The sequence below is a fragment of the Lichenostomus cassidix genome, chromosome 4A (genome assembly GCF_008360975.1).
Source record: "Lichenostomus cassidix isolate B80296 chromosome 4A, HeHo_3.0, whole genome shotgun sequence".
NCBI lineage: Eukaryota > Metazoa > Chordata > Aves > Passeriformes > Meliphagidae > Lichenostomus > Lichenostomus cassidix.
In genome coordinates, this window is record NC_139485.1 from 134,330 (window position 1) to 155,260 (window position 20,931).

The window sequence follows — 20,931 nt, forward strand, 5'->3', positions numbered from 1 at the left end:
GTCGTGTTAGAAACCTTTTTACTGGGGCCCTCACGCAGACAGTTTGACTCCTGAAACAGACAAGTGGGTCTGCACAAGCCTGAGTTTCTGGACTTTGGGGGGAAATGACAGGTTCAAGGGGGAAATATGTGGTAGGCAGTTCGGGAAGGCTGTACCTTCCTAATACGCCAGTCAATGGTGAAAGGAAGAGGGCAACAAGCGGCCCAGAGTTTAGGATAAAAGGAGGCTGTGCTCTCTGACTCCTCGATAGAGAAAATCCCGCAGGCAGATGCCCCAGTGGACTCTCTTTCTTTATTCAAATAAAGTTGCAGGACTCCTCTGTCTCCTTCACTGGACACTGGCTTTTCATAGCGTGATATTCTGTATAGTCACATGTACAGAAGAGCTGCTGCCCCAAGAGACCACCTGGCTTTGAGGCCAAACCAACCTGGACATCAGAAAACACAGGCACACAGGAAAACATCTGGCTCTGGAGCCAGCCCTATCCACAGTGGAGTGGCCAATCTTTGCATGGCAAAGCACAGCACTAGTAAACTTCCCAGCCAGGTTCAGCTTCAGCCTGTTAACTCACTGCTGCTCTTCCAAGTGAGTGGCAATGAAGTTGCAACAGGTAGTCCAAGAGCAATTAAAAGAGACTTCAGGGCCTGGGGGTAGTTGGTAAGGGATTCTGAAACACAAGTTCTTTCCTCTGACATTCCTTCTAGTTGTGGGCAGTGACTTTGAAAGAGATGGACTCAAGTCTGTTGAATACATGGCTTGGTGGCTGATGTCACTGCCACAATTTCAGATTTTTAAAAAAATTTTTAACAAGGCATGCTGGTGTTAGATGGGATCAACTTTTCCCAAAGGGGAAGGGGGTCTTTGCTCAGAGCTAGCGGGGCTCACCAATACCTGTAAACCAGTCTTGGAGGGGGACATGCATGGTATCAGGCTGGCCTGTGACAAGCTGTGTGACATTGCAAGGTCAGAGGTTGAGAGTGAGGGTTCTTGGCCTGTTGCTCAATGGGCTGACTATACTGGAGCACACATGAAGTCTTAGGAAGGTGAACCAGGCAGCCAAAGGGAAACCCCATTTCCTCCACCACTTTGTAGCATGCATGCCTGATCCTCATCAGTCCAACCACACATATCCTAAGTAGGGGCTGACCTGCAGAATAGATTGAAGCAGGGATCCACTGTGTCCCCACCCCTCTCTGTGCTAGGCTGTGGGAGATGGAGCAGAGGCCAGAGACAAGCATTAAAAGCATAGCTCTGATTACAAGGTAACACCAAGCAGCCAGTTCACAGCTGCTTCACAGAGCACACGAGAGCTCAGGAACTTGCGACTTGGCCACTAGCACCGCTGCCAAGGATAGAGTAGATGGCACAGAGGGGCTGCCCCTGGCATGTCCCAGCCAGCCAGAAGCCCTGTCCTAGCAGCTTGGAGGTAACAGGGATCCTGGCTACCACAAGCTCCTCAACTCCATACACAGGACCCCCAGGGGGGATGATGGGCTGCCTGCTTCCAAGCAGCACAGTTGTGGCTGGGCTGGACCATACTGATTTTGGGTGTACTGGGAGAAAGGCTCAGGCACCATCCCCTATTCCTCTAGCAAAGCTTTTCCATCAGCAGCAGAAAGAGCAAGAGCTCCAGCCTACACTAGTATAAATCCTGCAGATTTGGAACAAAAAGCAGCACAGAAGAGGTTAAAAAGTGCAAACCTGATGGAGGGCAGGGAGAGTGTGAGCTGGTCAGGGAGCACTGTAGTGCTGAGCACACAGGTCTGGTCAGGGGAGCCCTTTCCAACTCCCTCAGACAGAGGTCTCTCTGGGGGTGATGGCTCAAAAGGAGTCATGTAGACAGAACCTTCTAACACAAGCAGGCTTCAAAGCTCAGCCTTTCCCTTGCTCCACAGGCCACACACAGGCACAGTGGAGTTCCTCAGAGGGCCACTCACCCACCAAGAGGCCAGGGCTGGGGGGAAAGATGGCCACGCAGGTTGTCTTGCAAACTAACCTAGTGTTCGTCTTTACAAGCTGAATCAAACAACCTTCCCAGAGCACCTGCAATCCAGTGACGAACTGCAAGAGCTACTGCATGGAGCAGCCATCTGTGGGCAGAAAGTCGTACACGTACAAGGCCACCGACTTGGCCAGGTAGGTCATGGTGCCAAACCGTCCACTTGGTGCACTGTCATACAGCAGGCTGCAGATGCCTGTTGAAGGATCCCTCTCCAGCATATGCTCATCAGCACCCAGGGCTTTCTGGATTTTGGACAGGGAAGGAGAAAGGCATCATTAGGACTAAGTGCAATCCCCCAAGCTTCCAACCCAAGCATCCTCTGCACTCACAGTGTGACATATTGATGGTGAGCTGTGCAGGAACACACAGCTTTGCTGTGCCCCATGAACACGATGGGAAAAACAGGCAGGGCCCTCCAAGTGGGTGAGCCCCGCAGAGCTGTGAGGAATGTAGCCAGCAGCCCTGGGTGAGGCCTGGCCCCTACCTGCTCCTCATAGAAGAGGTCATTGGCTATGTGCAGGATCTTTTCCACAGCTATGATGCCACCAATGGTGTGCACCTCCATGTCCACCAGCATGGTGAGCACTAAGATAGCTTCCACCAGCAGCTGCCTGTACTCTGGCTGGGGCACGCGGTTGAGGACAGACTCCACATGCACAGCAAACTTGATTTCCCCTGGGGTCATCTGTGAGGAGGTAGAAAGAAATGTACCTAGAGCACTGTATCACCTGCTCAATTCCTGCGCTGCACTGGGCAAACACCTAGGGTAACCCGCACGCCCCATTTCCCATTCACATGAACGTACCTCTCTGGTTGTCGAGGAGGGAAGAACAAAGCCCTCCACAGAGAGGCCATGGCACTGCAGAACAAGAAGAGATCATTGTTACAGCTTGGAGAAGCAGCACCATGCTAAGACATGTAAGTACAGCCCACAGACTTGCTCCCATTTGAGCACCAGTGCATGCTGCCCATACACCCCAGCTCAGCCTCCTGACTCCACACAGCATCACACTCCTTTCCCATCAGTTCAGCATCAGCCAGAGCCCCCCTGCATGGGGCTCTGCTCTCTGGCTCACCAAGGAGCTGAGGATGCTGAAGATGGGCTGTGCCCAGAGCACTTTCAGCTGTGGCTCTAGCCATGTTCCTGTCTGCCTAATGCATGAAGCACCTGAGCAAGACTCCAGCTCTACTCTGCAATGCACAGGCTGAGGTAGGGTCTACATAACTACAAGGCAACTGCAGGTCTTCCACAGCTTTCCAAAGTCAGATATAGACCTTGTCTATGAAGCACATATCTACACAATATCACGGATCAGCCCTGAGTGTTTAAGTTCCCCTGGCAAGTCTGGTGCCTGGGACCAGAGGCTCACATGCATGGAGAAGCACCAGCTGCTGTGCAGCTCACCTTCTGCAAGACCTTCCAGACCTTCTGGTAGAAGCCCACAGGGACACGGTTAAGGGCCCCATCCAGCCGTCGCCTCCGCTGCCACTGGCCCTGCCGGCTGTCCTTACTGCTGTGGTCTTCCAGCATGCTTGAAAAGTAGTCCTTGCCCAGCAGCTCTGTGTGCCCAACAGACTGGGCAGACAAAACAAGAACCACAGAGACTGCTGCAAATTTAAATATCCCACAGGAACGCAGCCTGTTGCTGCTCAAGATTTTGTGTTTCTCCAGCTTCATTCCCAAGACAGAGCTGCGTTCCCCTGACCCCAGCAAAGCCCACCTCACAGCCCCAGCTCCCTGCAGCACCCCTCAGAGCACAGCTCCTTCCCACAGCCACAAACAGGACAGACCCTATGTGTGCAGCCAACAAACACAGGTTACCAGAGAGGACTTGAGGTCACTGTCCCTGGACTGCAAACTGAGGGGCTGAAAGAGAAAGGCAGAGATGGAAATGAGACCATGCCAGAGCAGAGCAGCAGTCACAGCAAACAGAGCAGCAGCAGCACAGACCAAGGTCAGGTCACAGGGCATTTATCCCTGGACCAAGGTTAGGTGGAGACAGGGGGTTTTGAAAGGAAAGCTGCAGAGGGCTGCACATGCCAGGGCTGCAGCAGCAGTGGGTTTGTGCTAGCCTGCACACAAGAATAGGACTGCTACTGCTCTGCTGGCTGCTGGCATGGGCAGGGATTTAGTCTCGAGCAGACAGGAGGACCAGTAGCAAGGTCACTGCCCACAGACAGCCCCCTGTGATGTCAGGTTTCACACTGCAGCAAGTTGGCTCTAAATCTGCTGCATCAGCCTGGCCCCTACAAGCTCAATCTCTTTGACAACAGGACCCCTTCTAGAGCTCAGGACTCCTCCTGGACACACACCAGGCACAAGAGGAAGTCCTTGGTATTTGTAGCTGACCAGAAGCCTCCTTCCCCAGAGAAGAAACAGCTGGGAAGGCTACAGGCAGGATCCAGTGAACTGTCCAGCAGAGTCACTACCGGTCATGGCACTGGAAGCATCATGGCATCCTGCTCAGAGGATTTTGTGAATATAATGGAATGTATTTGAGCACAGTAGCTCTGGAGCACAGCTCCCAGACGGCTGTAATAGCAGTACACCCACAGCTCAGGGAAGCCTTCTTCCCTGCTAGTCCAAACATGGCAGGTTCCCACTCCAAGGGGAGCTCCTGAAGATTGTGTGCAGTGGCAGCCCTGGGCTGCCACAGCATGTTAAGCCATGCTGACCTCTTCCCGGGGGGCCAGCCTCCTTCCCCATCCTGAATACAGCAGCCCTGAGCCTGCTTAGAGAGGAAGCCAACTCATTGCTGCAGCAGCTGAGGGAAGCTCATTGACTCGTGCATGCTGGGAAGTTGGCCTGGAGCATGGCATGAGGGGCAAAAACTGAGGCTGCAGGACCAGGGGTGATCACCTTACTCCCAGGCAAAGACTGCCTACGTTTATCCAATTGCTGCAAGAGAAAAAGGAAATGAAGGTTCTGCTGTTAGAAGATGCCCACCAAGACACTAGCCACACCTGGGACACCACACGGTCCTCTCCATCCCTGCACCATCTCAAGCACCTCTATGCTCCCACTGAACTGCCAGAACAACCCCCAACCACTACCAGATTCACCCCAATTTTCCCTCCAGAGCAGGACTGGAGACAAAATAAGCTCCTGGAAGCATCTGTGTTGCCCACTCTTCCATCAATTCTGCCTGGTTCGTAGCTGTTTTTCACCCACAAGACCTGTCGTGAGTGGCCTGCACTACCTCCCCTCACCTGTTTGATTTCACTTTTCAGCCTGACAAGGCCAGTGCGCTCAGGCCTGCTGGTCCCAAGAACCCCCATGTCACAGATGGAGAGAGCAGGGGTGAGCGATGAGTCCACTGAACGCACTGCAGGGGAAGAGAGATCTAGAGTGGGCAACATTGCTCAAGGCATGGCCATCCCTCATCGCTGCCTGGGCAGTGGTACCTCTGCAGGCCCCTGTCCTCTAACATGATAGCATCAGAGATCCATGAGCACAGTATAGAACTGTTTCACTTCAGACCCAACCAGGTCAAGTGCCAAACTAAGCAAAACTCAAATAGCCATGAGATTTGGGCTTGATCCCAGAAATCACTCAGCACCATTCTTATGTAGAGCAGAGCTTCCTGCTGGACCCCTCCAGTACTGACGCATCTGTGCTGAACATAGGGGAAAACGGGGACACTCCTCACAGTTAGAAACACATAGATCTGGCCACGCTCTGCACTCAGCTTTGCCCTGGGATGCTCTCTGATGAGACTCACCACTCCTTTCCACCCCAAACTCCTTGCCAGAGAGGATGTGGTAGAGGAGGTTCTTCATGTCTGATGGGCTGAGATTCATCAGGTTCTCCGTGGCTTCTCCAGCTGAAATGAACAGAACTGTGATTTTGTAGCCTGCCTCACAGTCCTCCTAGGACATTTCTACCCTGCATGCCATTCTGTGAGAAGGGGGAGCACTGGCACAGGAGCTCATCTGGCAAGGACAAACACTAGCTCCAGGTGTTGCCTACAATACGGATTCTTCCCCATGCCAGCCCAACACACGCTGGAATGGAGACTGCAGTGCAATCACTTCCTTGTGCTGCACAAAAACAGGTTCAGCTGCATACAATGACACTTCCGTGCAGGGTCTTGTCCTAGCCTGAGCTGCCCACTTTTAACAGTACACCTTTCTGGCTGACAGAGTCTCAAGCAACACAGCACCTACTCCAGTTAGGGTGCTGGCTCTGCCACATGTACCTGAACAGCGCAGGGAGTGTGCCAGCTCTGTTGCCATCACTTGGATGATGAGTCCGATGCGGATACGGAACATCTCAACAAAGAGTGCAGGCTGTGTGCGCATGTACATGGCCAAGTACACCATGATCTCCTGGAGGGGCAGAGGCAGATCACCCCACTGCTGCTCACCAGGGTCACCCAGCTGTGGTGTCCCCTAGCATCCTGGCCCCTCACCTGGGTGAGGATGGACACACTGAGGTTCTTCTCACTCGCTTCATCAATAAGGCGAACAAGTTCCTCATAGGGGATCGGGCTGGGATGTGAACAAACAGCAGAGCAGGTGAGAGGCAGCAGAACAAACCTGTATACCCTCAGTCTGTACAGTCCCAAGAGGAGAGATACAGGCTGGGGACAGCCACCCAGGGCCACTCCTGCCCATGGACCTCAGAGCAGCAGGCTCACATCCAGACCCAGCCCAGCATGCTCGGGGAGGGAGAGGTGCCACACTCACATGGAGATTGTCTTCTCACGTGGCTCTGGGGGCAGCCCCACTGTCAAGTGTTTCTGGTGAGACAGGAGGTCAGTACAGGCCTAGGGACAGAAAGGCAGGCACTGTCAACACGTGAGGGTCTGGGGGCTCAGCATGAGGCTGATGCAGCCATGGTTCACCTGCTCACTCTGCTGCCTCCTCCCTGACAGACCTCAGCTAGAGGCTGGCTGCACAGCTTTTACCTCATCCAGAGCTTCAACCTTCTTCTTGAGAATGCCAGAGATGTAGCGGATCAGGGACCACTGGCATGTCTCCCCTACCCGCACATACAGCTCAGTGAGGAGTTCCTTGACGGTGGGGCCAGGCTCACTATCAAGCCCCGTGTGCCACTCAGGTCCCCTGCAGTGAAGGAGGCACAGGGTTATATCCAGCAATTTGCTTGTCGCAGCTCCCTGACAGGCCCCCTGGGCTGTGCAAAACCCCTCTTTGCACAGTGAGCCCTTAGGACACAGAGCTCATCCTACTTGAGGATGTGGAGCACATAAAGGATGTCTGCTTGCTCCTGCAGTGTGGGGCAGACGCGCAACTGGTCCACCAGTGCCTTGCAGTCCACGTTGCCATCTTCATCACGGGGCAAGTTCATCTCTGCACAGAGTGCATGGCTCTGGGGGAAAGGAGACCCATGCTGTTGATCAGCACCACCAGCACCCTGCACCAACTGGACCCATGCCTTATTCCCCCATGTCAGATAACAAGCCTCCCCCTTGCAGTCCTGCAAGGACACTCTGGCTCTAGCTGAAAGGACAGCTCAGTCTGGGAGAGACAGAGATCACCTTGACATCCAAGTCGTGCTCATGTGGTGAACTCAGCAGCTTGACCGACTGCTGGGATGCCTGGAAGATCCTGCTGGGGACATACATCCCAACATCTAAAAAAAACCAAGGGTTGGCAAAGACACATCCAGCCCCAGTCACCACTACTGTACCCCAAACTACCTCAGACACTCTGACACTACTCCCGCAGCAGTCCCTGCAGAGAAGTTGGCTATGGAAGAAGCAGCCCCTGTCCACCCATTCAGAGGACACTACAGGGAGCTGCCATCCTTTGTTGAGTTTCCATGGCACTGCACAGGCACCAACTCCAAGATGCTCCATGGCCAGGACTAATACAATGGACATAATGTGCCTTTGTCCAGGTAAAGGCTCTGCAATCCACGGGAACCCCAGCATCATACGGCTGTGAAAGCTCCCAAAGCACTTCAGCCTCACCCCTGGGCTAAAGGAAAGGTGTGGAGGGGGCTGGAATTACTCACTCTGGACATGCAGGTCCTTGGCCTTGGATGCGAGGGACATGAGGTCGCGGGTGGTGTGGACAGCAGCCCTGAAGCGGCTCAGGCCTCCCCGCTGGGTAGTGGGAGGCAGGTTTGACTGGGGAGTTGTGTGCTGCAGCAGGTGATCCAGGTACTGAGCAACCTCATCATAGGTGTCCTCTGGAAGGGAAGGCAGCAGAGCAGGGGTTCAGCCACTTTGAGTCGTGGCACCCCAAAACCTGGAGAGCTCCCAGCTATGCCTCAGCAAGGACAAAGCTTTGCTGACTGCACAAAGTGACAATGTAGGGCCAGTGCTGGCAGCCATGTGGACTGACAGACAGTGCCAGCAGCCAAGCACACAAAGCAACCTTGTTCCTGCACGACTCCTGCCTGTGACACTGCCTGCCCCAAACTGGGGCTCCCTCTGAGTCTCACCTTGACAAACAAAGCAATGGGGCTGCAGGATGTGTCTGATCCAAGTCTGTTCAAGGACAGGAATGTCCCACTCAAACCCTGTGGGGAAACCCTCACACTCCTTCCCTCCAGGGAAGAAGTGGGGAGGCACAGCCAGGAGCAGCCTGTCCAAGCAGAGATCCCTTACAAGCACCCCAGCACAGCAAGGGCATCTTCCAAACAGGACTCCAGCAAGGGAGCAAGGCAGGGTGGGTTTTGCAACAGTTATTTCTAAGCAGAAGTTAGAGTTATGGCTCCTGCCTTGCTCTTTGCCCAGCTTCAAGCAGCTCCCAACACCACATCAGGAGCACCAGAGGCACCATGCACTAACAGCAGCATGGAAGAGGGTCACAGGCCAAGTCTCTGCTCAGTCAGGAGGTAAACATGAGGGGCTGCTCCTGGGGGGAAATGCCCCAAATAAAACACAGGCTGTTGATGCACTTACAGTGGGCCAGGGAAAATCTATGCTGCTCTCCAGCTGGCAAACTCGGAGGTGTGTCGGCCCAGGGAGTGAGCTGCAGACTGCACCTGAAGTAGCACGGTATCCCCTTTCCACCCCTCAATGGAATGTCTCATGCCAGTGCCTGAAGGCTAGTCTGGAAAAGTCCTCTTAGGTACCACCCTCGAGAACATTCACCTGCTGGGTTGTAGCATCTCACCACAGGAAAACCTTAAAATGTAGCGTCTTTAAGATGCTATTGAAAGGGCAGGCAGATTCTCTCACTGGGGCTGGGAGGAGAAGCAGACACCCTGACAAACCCTGATGCAGCCTGTAAAGGAGGCTGCAGGTGAACTGAGAGAAGGGCAAGAAAAATGAGCATTCAGAGTCCCAGCAGTACAGACACTGGCTGCAGGAGCTGCAGATGTAAAACAGATAGTGGGAAGGCTGATGATGACCAGTGCTAGGTCACCCAGATGACCCAGGTCTTCTCGCAAGGCGAACAGCAAAACTTGCACCTTGCTGTGGTCCCAGCACAAGGGGAGTCCTTCATGCTGTGACGGGCCAAGGCATTCTCAGGTACCCTCTACACAGCAGTAAGGCTTCAATTTGGCACTCACTGGAGCAGCTCTGCTCAGGGGAGGGGCAAAGGCTTTGAGAAAAAAGAGATTAATTAGGGACATGATGGCTCTTCCCCACCACCTTGGTCACTGTGCTTTCACCTTCACCGCCATTTCTGCATCAAAGACCCTCAGCCACATCTCCCAAGCGAAGGCAGGCTGCCAACTCTGTATCTCTTCTCCACACAGCAGCTTACGAAAGTCAGAGCTGCTCATTCCAGACAAGGCTGACAGAGGGTCAGATGGGAACAGGGTGAAAACCCAAGCACATGAAGAACACAGCAAGGGATGCTGGGAGGGAGGTGGGGTGTTACGGGGGTAAGGGTGAGTTAGGTATTTGTCGTCCAACAGCAGTGACTGGCCTGCTCTCCCCTACCATCCTCTGCTACCTGCAAGCCATGCAGCCACTCCTTGGTGTCTAGCTTCTCAAAGTTGTCACTACTGAGCCTGTAATTCTTGGCAAAGACCTTACCCTCTGGCCCAGGGTCCATAAAACTGAGGTGTGTTCGGCACGATGTTGTCAGGAACTCCGACAATTTACCAGTCTGAATTCTGGGCAAGAGATAGGGAGGTCAGATGGAGAGGAAAGGGGAGGCAATACCCTTGGCTTTACCTTTTGGCTCCAGGACAAGCCCTTTGATGTCTACTTTAGCTGTCTGCAACTCCTTCAGCCACAGGTGGGCATGGAAGGGCTGCCCAAAAGCTATTAGAGGAATCCTGCAGCACGGGCTTGTGATGACATAAAGAGCTACATCCCCTCTTTCATCTCCCCTGCTGGGATTGTAGCCCCAGGGCACACTGATAGCCTAGCACCGCCCCATGTTTCCTCCCCAGTTTGCTCCTCTACAGCCTATGCTCTGCCCAGCAGGTATCCTCGTAACTAGTCTCTTGGAAGTTACCAGCCCTCTCCCTCCTGAACCACAGGAAGCTGCACTCACCTTGCGCCACCGAAATACCCATCCTGCAGCTTTTGCAGCATTGCCAGCACCGTGGGGTGCACACTGCTGCTGGTTTCGTCTGTGTGGAAGAGGCACAGGCAGTCAGGCTCTCATGCTCAAACTCGCTCCCAGAAAGTAACCCAGGACCAGGTGGGCATTCAGACACCCAAAGCACCATGGCCAGACCCTTACTGTGGGGTACACAGTCAGGCTGTGGTAGCAAAATCACCACCCAAAAAGGGAAATTCTGGACTGTCCAGGCTGGATTCAAGGAAAGCCAGGCCAGGATGCACTCCAGGCTCCTGGGATGTCACCTTGCCGGTGAAATCACCTCGGCTGAAGCCGAGAGTAACAGAGAGCAGCACTTAACAGCCCACTGTTCTGTCTCTGCCTTTCACATGAGACAGGAGTGCGCTGCTGTCGAGGGCAGGAAGCACCACAGCAAAAGGCACCCTTGACAAATCAAGGGGATTTCAATTACACAAGGAGAGACAGAAAGTCCTTAAAGCAGAACAAAGTCACTTCCCTGCACCAGGTTCACAGGGGAGCTGTGAGCTGCTGCAGGCAAGTCAGTTCTGCTCTGTGACTTTGCTCCTTCTCGTTTACTGTTCTCCCGTCTGTGTTGACTAGGAAAGCCTTTAGCACGTGGTTAGTCTTAGGGAGAAGTCAAGACGCAGAAAGAGCACTAAGAACACTTCTACAGAGAACTTGCTTTTTTGGTCTTGCCCCCAAAAGGCCTTCCCACAAGCCTGTTTGCCTGAAGCCTGAACACATCTGTGCCAGCAAACAGGCCTTGAGCTGCAGGCACTGGTGCCTGACAGGCAATCCTGTTAGCTGCCAGGCCAGCTGCCCACACAGCATTGCTCCTCTGAGCAGTAAACAGCCTCACCATGTCCCCATTACTGAGATGGACACACATCTGCCCACCCCCTTCATCCTGCAGAGCTATTTCTCAGGGCTGCTCTAGACAAATGCCTTGCGAGGCTGGAGTATCTATACCGAGCATGGTGTGGGAGATGGGGAAGGTGATGGTTGGCTGCCCAGTCATCCTCCAGCGGCTGCAGAGGTATGAGAGGTCTGTCCTCAGCATCTCTACAATCATCTTGTTGTCAAGAGCCAGGTAGAACTGCTGCTGGTCTATGAACTGTGAGGACAGAAGATGTGATCAGCCCTTCATGCAGTCACCAGGTCCTTATGGTGCCACCCATGTCTTCCCACAGGGACACAGTCAGGCTAGTCACACTGTACACTCAGAGGGCGTGCTCCTTTGCACTGACAGCTTACTTGGCAGGTGCTAGTACAGCCTAGCAAGGGACCCTCAACCCCCAGGGCAGCTACCGGCCACTAACAACTATGAGGAAGTAACTAATGCCACAGCTCAGCAGCAGCAGCAGCATCCAGGTCCCACACAGCCAGTCCATGTTGCGCCTGTTCCAAGTGAATATGCACTCGCCATAGTGTTAGGCTTGCAACATTTCTCATCCCCTGGACACATGTCCCTGGCCTGCCATCAGCCTCCTTCTGGTGTCCTTGTCAGGGTGAGCAGAGATTTTCACCCAATAATGATCATTAGAAGGCTCAAACTGTCCCAACATGCACACATCCAGGACCACCAACTGTGCTGCCTCATGCCACAGAGTTGGACTGCTCCACACTCCCAGGCTGTTCAGCGAGTGTTGGGTCACACCTTACAATAACTTGAGTACCCAGCTATTGAAGAAACTTCCTGCCCAGTTTCATACCACCGAAGAGCTGGGAATGAGCCTGTGCAATGTCACCCACCTGTGGGGTAAAGGTAAAGATACTCTTCCTGATTTTGTAGAGCTTGGAGGTCCCAAGGACGCCCATATGCCGGTAGGGCCGTCCAGTAAGGCACATCTGCTTGTTGCGGCCTGGAAGGGCAGGAAGAGGAGTTTTTAGTACAAGCATCCTCACGAAAGGGGCTGCAGCAGCAAGTAGTGCCAGGCTTCTTGCTACCAGCCAGCAGAGAAATGCTGGTTTGTGGTTGGGATACCCCAGAATCCTGTGTCAAGCTGATATAGCTCTAAGTGACAGTAATTCTCTCTTCCCAGATCTGCCCAGAGGGGTAGAGTGATGCTGAAACAGCTAGATAGCCTGTCCTGACTTCTGGCATGTCACACTTCTTTGGGCATGTCAGGACTAGGGGTGTCCCTCTGCATAGTGCTGGCCCTACAAAGTTGACAGCTCTATCAGCATTCCAATTGCTCCTGGATTACTCCCAAAGCCCAGAAATACAGCAACAACATCACCCCTTCCTCATCAGCTCTGCCAGCTGCAAGGCTGCTCCCCCTGCCCATGTCACACTTGGCCTTTTGGTGGCCTAAATTAGCTGACAAATTAAATCACAGCAGATCAGGTGTCTCCTTTGGCCCAGGCTAAATCTATGGCTCCTGCGCAACAAGCCCCATGCCCAAGGGATTGTAGCATCAGGGAGCAAGCATGCAGAGCTGAGCACTGCACACTCAGCTCTGGCCACCTCCTAGCAATAGCTATACTACCTGAGCTCTGGGCTCTCTTTGCCAGGGATGGCCAGGGGACACTTCCTGAGGTCTGGCTAGCCTCCCTCATCCACATCTCAGTACAAGACCAAAAGACAACTCCTGCCCACACCATGTTCAACCTACAGAGATCAGAGTCTCTGTCTCTGGGGTGACTGTGCAACTGCAGGCCAAAGCTCTATCCCAGTCAGAATCACACTGAACAGCACCATCTGCCACCTTGTTCCCCTTGGGCATGAGTGGCTTTATCAGGCCTAGAAATGGGCAGCAGAATCCTCATCAGCCAGGCAGAGAGCAGAAATGATGAGTGTCCATGAGCAGGAGTGCCTAGGGTAGGACAGACTCTTCTGCACCCCCTTTGCTGCAGGAGCAGGGAACCCAGCTCACCCAGCCGGGCATAGATGTGGCTGAGGATTCGAGCAGGCTGCACTCTGATGGGGTAGACGTCTGCCACAGTCTCCACGTCAATGCCTTCCTTCTGCAGGATTGCCTTGATCCCCTCTGTTTCAGCCAGGATACACACTGTGGATGGAAGACAGTCTCAGCGCAACAGAGGCCCAAGGGTGTGACGGCACTGCCCCATGCTTTTGGGGACACATACAAGGCACCATACCACAGAGAAGAAGCTGTCTGGGGTCCCTTGGGAACCAGTTCCCACTGCAGAAGTCTGCCTTGCCCCTTCTAATACTCTATACACTCAAGTCTTCCCCACCAAGTGGCAGGAGGACAGTTTTCAACTTTTCTGCAGAGGAGGCTGCAGCAGGTGATAGTTTTCTGGGTCAACACAGGATGAAATGGAAGGATTTGCACCCCGTATTCCAACCACCTTGCCTGGGCTGAGACTGGGCTGTATTGGCAGCAACCCACCAAGCAGAGCTACCCCAGAGCCACCTCTGTGAATGCTGCACAGCCAGAGTCCCCCTACCTGTCAGGTTCAGGGGTTTGGGACTGGTTCACTTCCCTCACCTTGAACTACCACATCAGGTTTAGGCACAGTTGCAAAACGGCGGTTGAGGGGATCTATTTCACCCGGAGCTAGAAACCCCTGTGGAGAAAAAGGTATAAAGAGATTAACAGTTTATGGGGAGGGTAGAATGGATGATGACTATGGACAACCCAACTTTAAGAGGTCCTGGGGGATGGAGCTGACAACTTCCCCACAGTAGATGGCTGCATTTGTGCCTTCACAGCCCAGAGCCTGGTCCCACAACCCTCCCCAGCACCCATGGTGATCCTACCTCGGCCATCAGACAACCCAGGATGTAGAGGGACTGTCCCCACATGTGTGGCAGTTTGCCCATGGGTATCCTGTCCACAGTGTGTGGGTTCCTGTACTCTTCATCCACCTGGAAGACAAGCCAGGAGGTCAAGAAGGGATCCACAGACACTAGATGCTGAAGGAAGCATCCTCACTGCATCTTGAAGCCCAGCAGTTCAAGGCTCAAAACAAGATCCCAAAACAGCATTTGTCACAGAAGATCTGAAAGAGCCTGGTTGCATTCCTCATCTCTGCTCATGACAGCCTCAGGCATCTGTGCCAGACAACAAATCAGCTACTCAGACTGTGTTTGGTTTCCCAGCTCGGGCCATGCCACTGGAAACACTGACACGCCCCAGGAGCACCCAGAGATGCTTTCTGATAGTGGTGAGGAGCGCATCTCTCCTGGATGACCTGGGCATCAGGAGGCCACTGCTCTTAGCCCAGGCCCACACAAATCCCCTCACCATGGAATAGGAGCTCAGCACCACCTATTCAGCCCAGATCTGCTTGTCCTGAGCTCTTGGAGCACTCAGTCTCTGAGCAAGCAGACTATCAACAAAGAACTCTCATGCATGGGGGCAAGAAATGCTTTGGAAAGAAAACAATTTTTATCCAAGACTGTTTCATAACAGCTCCAAGCCATCCTTTTTGTACATGAGGTTTCCATGCACTACATGTGCCCCTTCACTAACAATTTGGCTTAATAAGCACTTAAAACTTAATTATCCGGTAATGAGACCGGGAGTTTCAGCAGTTGGACTTTGATGATCCTTGTGGGTCCCTTCCAACTCAAAATAGTCTGATTCTGTAAGACACCTCTGCTTCCCACCATAGCTCAGGATCACTCACCTTATCCAGTGGGACACTGTATAGCTCTGGCAGCAGGCGTACCCCATTCTTCCCCTTGATGAGAACCCCCTCAAGGGCTTCCCGGTACTCCTGCACCTGAGAAGAGAGGAGAGGGAATCTGCCACCAGACATGGCTCCCTGCATCTTTCCCCTGCGCACCTCTCCTGCCAGGGACTTTTCTCCACCAGTCCGGCAGGTCCTGCCTCTCTTACCTGCTCCATGTTTCCACTGAAAATGCCATCAATCATCAAGTATGCCCAGAAGAGAGGCCACTCACACTCAATGTTCTCAAATAGCTTCAGCTCAGCAGGTTCATAGTAGAGGCGTTTGGGGTCCTGCAAGTGACAGCAAGGCAGGTGGCGCGTAACACGATCCCCCAAACTTGCAGAATCCCCTCAGCTTGGGCTGGTCACACAGGGCCAGAGAGATCCCTCCAGGATCCTCCTGCCATGTGGTACCACTGTGAGCCCAACACAAGGGAAGTTGTCAGGATGAAGAGCTGCCTGCATAGAGTCCTCCCACCTCAGCTGTGTGTGGTGTAGTGCCCTTGCCTCGACTCGCCCTGCTAACTACTCTGTCTGCTGCAGAGAAGAAGCAGTCTGCTGTTCTGTCTAGCCTTAGCAGACTATTCAGGCAGAGGACAGAAGGAGCAGATGTCTTCTATCTGCACTTCAGCCACAAGCTTCCAAAATCCCATCCGACTCCAGCTATCCGCATGCCTCTGCAGGCACCGCTGCCCTTCCCATGCCTTGCAGCTGCCCAGAAGTAAGTAATCCTCAACTCTGCATGCTGCCAAAGCTCACAAGTGCTGGGAACATTGTACTGGAGATGCTGCTGCTTCTCTCTAGCTCTGAAGGGGGGCAGCCACACATGCTGCCTATTATGGGCAGGTCTGCAGAGGCGCAGTGAAGGAGAGGCATTCAGAGGTACTTGTGTCCAAAGGTTTCACGCCCAGCAGCTGGTGATGACTTAAGAGCCTCGGAGTATCATTTCCTAGTTCAAAGGTTATCAAATGAGACTTGCTTATAAAATTTTCCTGTTTTCTCTCCCCAAAGCAGCAAACTCTCCACTTGCTCACAGGGCCATTCTGGCAGCACCCAAGCTGACTGCTGGTCTAGGAGAGACAGAAGCAGTTTTGTGACCTCCAGAGCTGTTGCTTATGAGGCCGTAGGATAGTGGCTCTGCACAATCACCTCTCCAGGCCTCCAGCCCTGACTCAGGGCTGGTGCAGCCCCGACTCAGGGCTGGTGAAGGCCCGGGAAAGCCCACCTCACCAGGGCTCCCACGCGAGCCCCACCGGTCTCACCTGCTCCTAGCCTAAGAAAGACAGACCACCAGGTCCCAGGATGCAGGCAAAGCCAGCCTCTGGCCACCTGCTATGGGTGTGGGTGCGATGTACCACCTCTGCAATGAGCTCTGGCATTTTGGGAAGCCTTGCCCAGACCTATGACGCTGCCTGGGGCTACTCAGGGCTCTTGTCTTCCCAGTGCTCCCCAACACAGCCTTTGTGCTGCATCCAGGCAGGCAGCAGGGCTGAGGACACTCACCTCTTTGGGAGTCCTGTATCCATCCCGGAGGAAGCGGCAACAGCCATAGCGCCCCTGGAACGGAGGGAAAGATTTGCTGAGCAGTAGGCACAGTGGGAAATATCTTGTACTTTCAATGCAGAAGCGGGGGCAGGGTGTCTCCCTCAGCCAAACACCCCCTCCCTCGTTCACCCAGCACTCAGGTACCACAATCACAGCCCAGGGCCGCAGCACACTGGGCTGCTTCTTTGCACACCACTGCCACAAGTCATGGAGGCGGGGAGAAGTTATGCCCCAGCAACACCCCACCAAACATGTTTTTGGGAAGGGCTACAACAGTTTGGAACAGTGAAACAAGTGCAGAGATGCTCACCTGCAGCTTGGTGATAATCTCCTGCTTGGTGATTTCCACCAGCTCGCTGTCCTCCACAGCAAATGCTGGGTAGGAGATGACAGAGAGCACACTGGCATCCACCTCCTTGGATGTGGAGGCCCTGGGCAGCATTGAGTGGAGGATGGACTGGGCAAAGGGGAAGGAAAGATGGTTAGGCTCCAGGTCAGGCATCATTCACACTCAAACCGAAAACACAAAACCAGTAGATCACAGTTCCTCTTGCAACAGTGTAACACCTGTGTGGGGGTCTCACCTGGCAGTGCTGCACCTCATCTGACAACACCCGTATCACTGACTCTGGGCCTCCCTTGGCTCCAAAGAGATCCAGCTCATCCAGTGCCTCCAGGGCAGCCTGCAAGCAGGGCGAGATCCAAAGAGGCATGTCCCTCACCATGCTGCTCGTCTGTAAGAGCTCTCACTCCATGCTAGTCCCTGTCTGTAATGCACTGCCCAAATTTAAAAGAATTTGAACCCTCCTGTAGCTGCAGAACATCTCTGATCAAAATGAGACCAGATCTCCAGACATCAAAAGGGCCCAGGACATTTCTGCCACACACCCCCAGTTCGCTTTTCACTCCCAGTTCAGGCAAAACCCAGGCTAGAAGGGCAGTTTTATCCCAGTGCACAAGGAGAAGAGTCTTGCTCCCCAGGAACCTATCACTGCATGGAGCACTGAGCCTCAGCAGTTCAACATGCCCAGCCTGCCCTGTCAAAAAGCAGCTCAGGACCACTTGGTGCTCCTCACCACCCCCTACAGCACTTCTCCCCAGCTCACCTTGGCCATGCCGACAGAACTGGCATTCAACTCAGTGATGCCCTGGTTCGTCTTGTCCCCACGCTCCCATATGCCAAAGTCCTGTGAACCAGATACCGGTTCAGAACACACCCAGAAAGCCTTTGAATCACACCCCTTGGTGGTGCTTCCAGAAGGTGCTGGAATGGCTCAGGGGGAACCCACAGCTGTTCCTAGACACCCAGTCCAGTATCTCCACCACTAGAGCACACCATCCTCCCTCAGCACATGCTACCCACCGCAGTTTTGTAGGCAGCTTCAATGTAGAATACGAGGTTCTGGATAAAGTTGACTTCATCTAAGCTATGAATTATGTGGAGGCCTGAAGCAGGGGGAAGAATACACATTAGCCACTCCAAGATCACAAGCATACCCAGGATGGGGCTGCAGCAATGCAGGGATGATTCCTCCCCACTGCACACCTGCCCAGTGGGAGCCCATCTGACCCCACCTCCACTCCCACCCCTTACAGCAGCACTGGGGCTTCAGACAAACCGGGGCTCTTAGAGAGACTGACATCAAAGGGCCCAAACCCACCTCAGGTGCTGTGAGCAAAAGAAAACAGTGGGGGTCAGGGAAGCCATTGCAGCAGCTTGGCACCCAGGAGGCTGCACCCAAAGTGAGACTCTGGTGAACCTGAAGACCAGCATGCTCAAAGATGCGATGGCAGCCCCCAGCATTACCTGAGGCTGTCATTTGTGCCAGCATGAGGAGGTAGAGCGAGGTAGCATCCATCTGTAGGTGACCCCACTCGTGGTCTCCTACCACGGTGGCACAGGTGTGGGTGTTATACTTGGCATGCAGGCAGTCCCTGGTGCTCTGACTGTACTTGAAAGCCTCTACCTTGTCCACCTTGAGAAGGGCAAAGAGATGCAGGCATTCATTGAACCATGTCTCCAGAGAGGTCTGAAAGCTCCCAAGCCAAGGGCTGCCCCATGCCATGAGCCAAGCACATGGAGTCATGCCTGGCAGGGCAGAAATTCCACAACCCTTGGACTGAGCCCCACTGCACCAAGGCAGTGAATGCAAACTCACATGCCGCTGTGGCACAGGGCTGCAGCTGTGGAGGGCCCACTGCCACTGCTGCAGCATGCAGAGAGAAAAGGGTTACCCCAAATGCCCCCAGGGAGGAGAGCTGCTGATTCCTAGTGCTAGCCACGAGACAGGGAGCAGCTGGCAAAGGCTGCACTGGCCACCCGCCCACAGCTCTGGAACTTCAATCATACCCAGGACAGATGCTCACTGAGAACTTATTTCAAGACTTGCTGGAACGGGGCCTTTCCTCTGCTCATCAGGGAAGGCTGGGGAGGGCTGGCATAGCTAGGACTGATAGTCTCTGTGGCATAGCTACGCTTTAACGAGACCACTTAACACGCAGAGGTGCTCCCCAGCCCCTACCTGTCTTATCATGCACTGGAGCAGCCCCCGCATCAGCTTCACCACACTCTGCAGGAACAAGGAAAACGGTTTTGTTAATCTCCAGGAGAAGCCATGACTCAGGATCAGCTGGCCACTGACCTTTGTGGGACTCAGCGTCTGTAATCAGAGCCCCTGCTCACAATTTCACAGCCCCTGCTCCCTGGTTGACAGCAGAGAGATTTTTGATCTGCCACCAAGACCAGGTTGCTACACTATGCAGCAGGAAAGAGGGCACGGCTGTAGGACATGGCTCCCCAACCCTTGAGAGAAGGGCTGTGGCCCCAGATCACCCCAGAGCCAGAGGTCTGGACCCTCTGGTTGGGCTCCAGTGCGGTCTGGGAAGAACAGGCTCTGACATCCATTCCTATTGCCTCCTGCGTCGGGGGACAGCTGTGTCCTCGCTTTCACTACCCTGCCTTTGCGCCCCTGGCCCAGCTGTGCCAAAGGCTGACCAGCACGGGGTTACAGCAGTCCCTGGGTGACACCAGCCCCTCCCCTGGTTCTGCTCCCTCCTACCTGCTCCAGCTCGTAGGCTTTGGCCTTGTCCTCGTCGCGGTCGGCATTTTTGCGGTAGGCCAAGCCGAGACCCCAGACCGCCAGGATGCTGTACACGTTGTCCCGGACCCAGGCGTCCGGGTGGTCGGCGCTAGCGGGGAGCAGCCCCGTCACCGCGTCCTAGGAGGGGACACAGCGTTCCCACGGAACTCCTCAGCCCCAGGGATCGGCGGGGCGCGCCGGCGCCCCGGGTTCGCCCCCCATTCCCAGGCAGGGTCCGCACCTGGTGGCGGAGGATGGTTTGCTGCACCAGGCGCCCGTAGCCGTCCAGACGCACGCCCGAGTTGCTGCGGCTCCTCATGACGACGGCGGCAAGTCCGGGACCAACACTGGCACTGGTGGGACGGCACGGGTCCTGGCAGCACCTCCGCCCCGGCCCGCCCCTCCCCGCTCCGCCCCGCCCCGCCCCGCGGAGCCGCTTGCTCGCTGCCGCCGACGGCGCTACCCAAGCACCACCGTAGCCCCTGAACGGCCGCCCCACCCGCGCTGCCCCGCGGTCCCCCGTGCTGCCTGCCGGCGGCAGCCTTAGCCCTCGGGGCGCTCACTACCGACTGGGCAGGACCTGCCTCCATGGCGGCTCCGAGGGCAGGGGGGCGGTGGCGTTCGGCGCCCCCTGCCGGGCGAAGGCCGAGCAACGCTGAGCGTGGATGCCTGGAGGTATGGACGGACACGCGGATATATGGATACAGGGACAGACACATGGACGGACACACGGATGGACACACAGACACACACGGATACACGGACACAAGGACAAATACGCGGATGGACACAAGGATACATGCATGGACATAAGGATACACGGGCAGACACACGGATACACGGACGGACGTGCAGATGCACAGATAGCTGTGTGTGTTGGTTTTGCTTGGCCTGGTTTTGGGTAGCGGGGGTGACATTAAGATGGCCTCTGTGAGAAGTTGCTGGAAGCAACCTGATGACTCTGAAGATGGACTTGCCGCTGGCCAAGCCTGGGCCAATTAGAGGTGTTCGTTACACCTCTGTGATAACATATTTAAGAAGAAATCAAAACAGAATGCACACGGAGTTCTTTTCTAGCCAGAGAAGAGGAGCAGGTGAGAACATGTGAGGGAAGCAGCATGCGGACATCAAGGTCAGTGGAGAAGGAGGGGGAGGAGGTGTTCCAGGTGCCGGAGCCGAGATTCCTCTGCAGGCCATGGTGAAG

General features: G+C 54.5%; 1 protein-coding gene across 5 annotated transcripts; it reads right to left on the reverse strand.

Annotated features, from left to right (window-relative positions):
• Position 1: 1 nt before the first annotated feature.
• On the reverse strand, positions 2-20,123 carry PHKA1 (phosphorylase kinase regulatory subunit alpha 1). 5 transcript variants are annotated; one of them, XM_085060793.1, is made up of 33 exons: positions 19,969-20,123; positions 19,707-19,865; positions 19,170-19,217; positions 18,455-18,623; positions 18,011-18,093; positions 17,754-17,834; positions 17,232-17,330; positions 16,958-17,104; positions 16,606-16,659; positions 15,271-15,393; positions 15,059-15,154; positions 14,187-14,294; positions 13,915-13,993; positions 13,336-13,470; positions 12,212-12,321; positions 11,429-11,573; positions 10,430-10,508; positions 9,964-10,043; positions 7,983-8,159; positions 7,504-7,598; positions 7,195-7,334; positions 6,913-7,069; positions 6,692-6,771; positions 6,415-6,493; positions 6,202-6,331; positions 5,725-5,826; positions 5,213-5,328; positions 4,863-4,901; positions 3,825-3,869; positions 3,408-3,578; positions 2,808-2,861; positions 2,487-2,687; positions 2-2,244 (listed from the first exon to the last, which is right to left on the reverse strand). In XM_085060793.1, exons 1-33 carry the CDS (start codon positions 20,044-20,046, stop codon positions 2,071-2,073), a joined length of 3,633 nt encoding a protein of 1,210 aa, XP_084916919.1. In that variant the 5' UTR covers positions 20,047-20,123; the 3' UTR covers positions 2-2,070. The 5 variants fall into 5 exon arrangements, 4 of the variants coding, with proteins under 4 accessions (XP_084916919.1, XP_084916920.1, XP_084916921.1 ...); XM_085060794.1 differs by lacking the exon at positions 4,863-4,901; XM_085060795.1 differs by lacking the exon at positions 3,825-3,869.
• Positions 20,124-20,931: the final 808 nt, after the last annotated feature.

Bases quoted from the DNA above. Each gene is read 5' to 3' on its own strand.
- PHKA1 (XM_085060793.1), bottom strand. From the start codon at position 20,046: ATGAGGAGCCGCAGCAACTCGGGCGTGCGTCTGGACGGCTACGGGCGC. The intron at 6,332-6,414 runs GTGAGGGGCCAG...CTGCCCCTCCAG, and splicing joins GTGTGTCCATCCTCACCCAG to GAGATCATGGTGTACTTGGC. The intron at 3,579-3,824 runs GTAACCTGTGTT...TTGTCTGCCCAG, and splicing joins GTGACCTCAAGTCCTCTCTG to TCTGTTGGGCACACAGAGCT.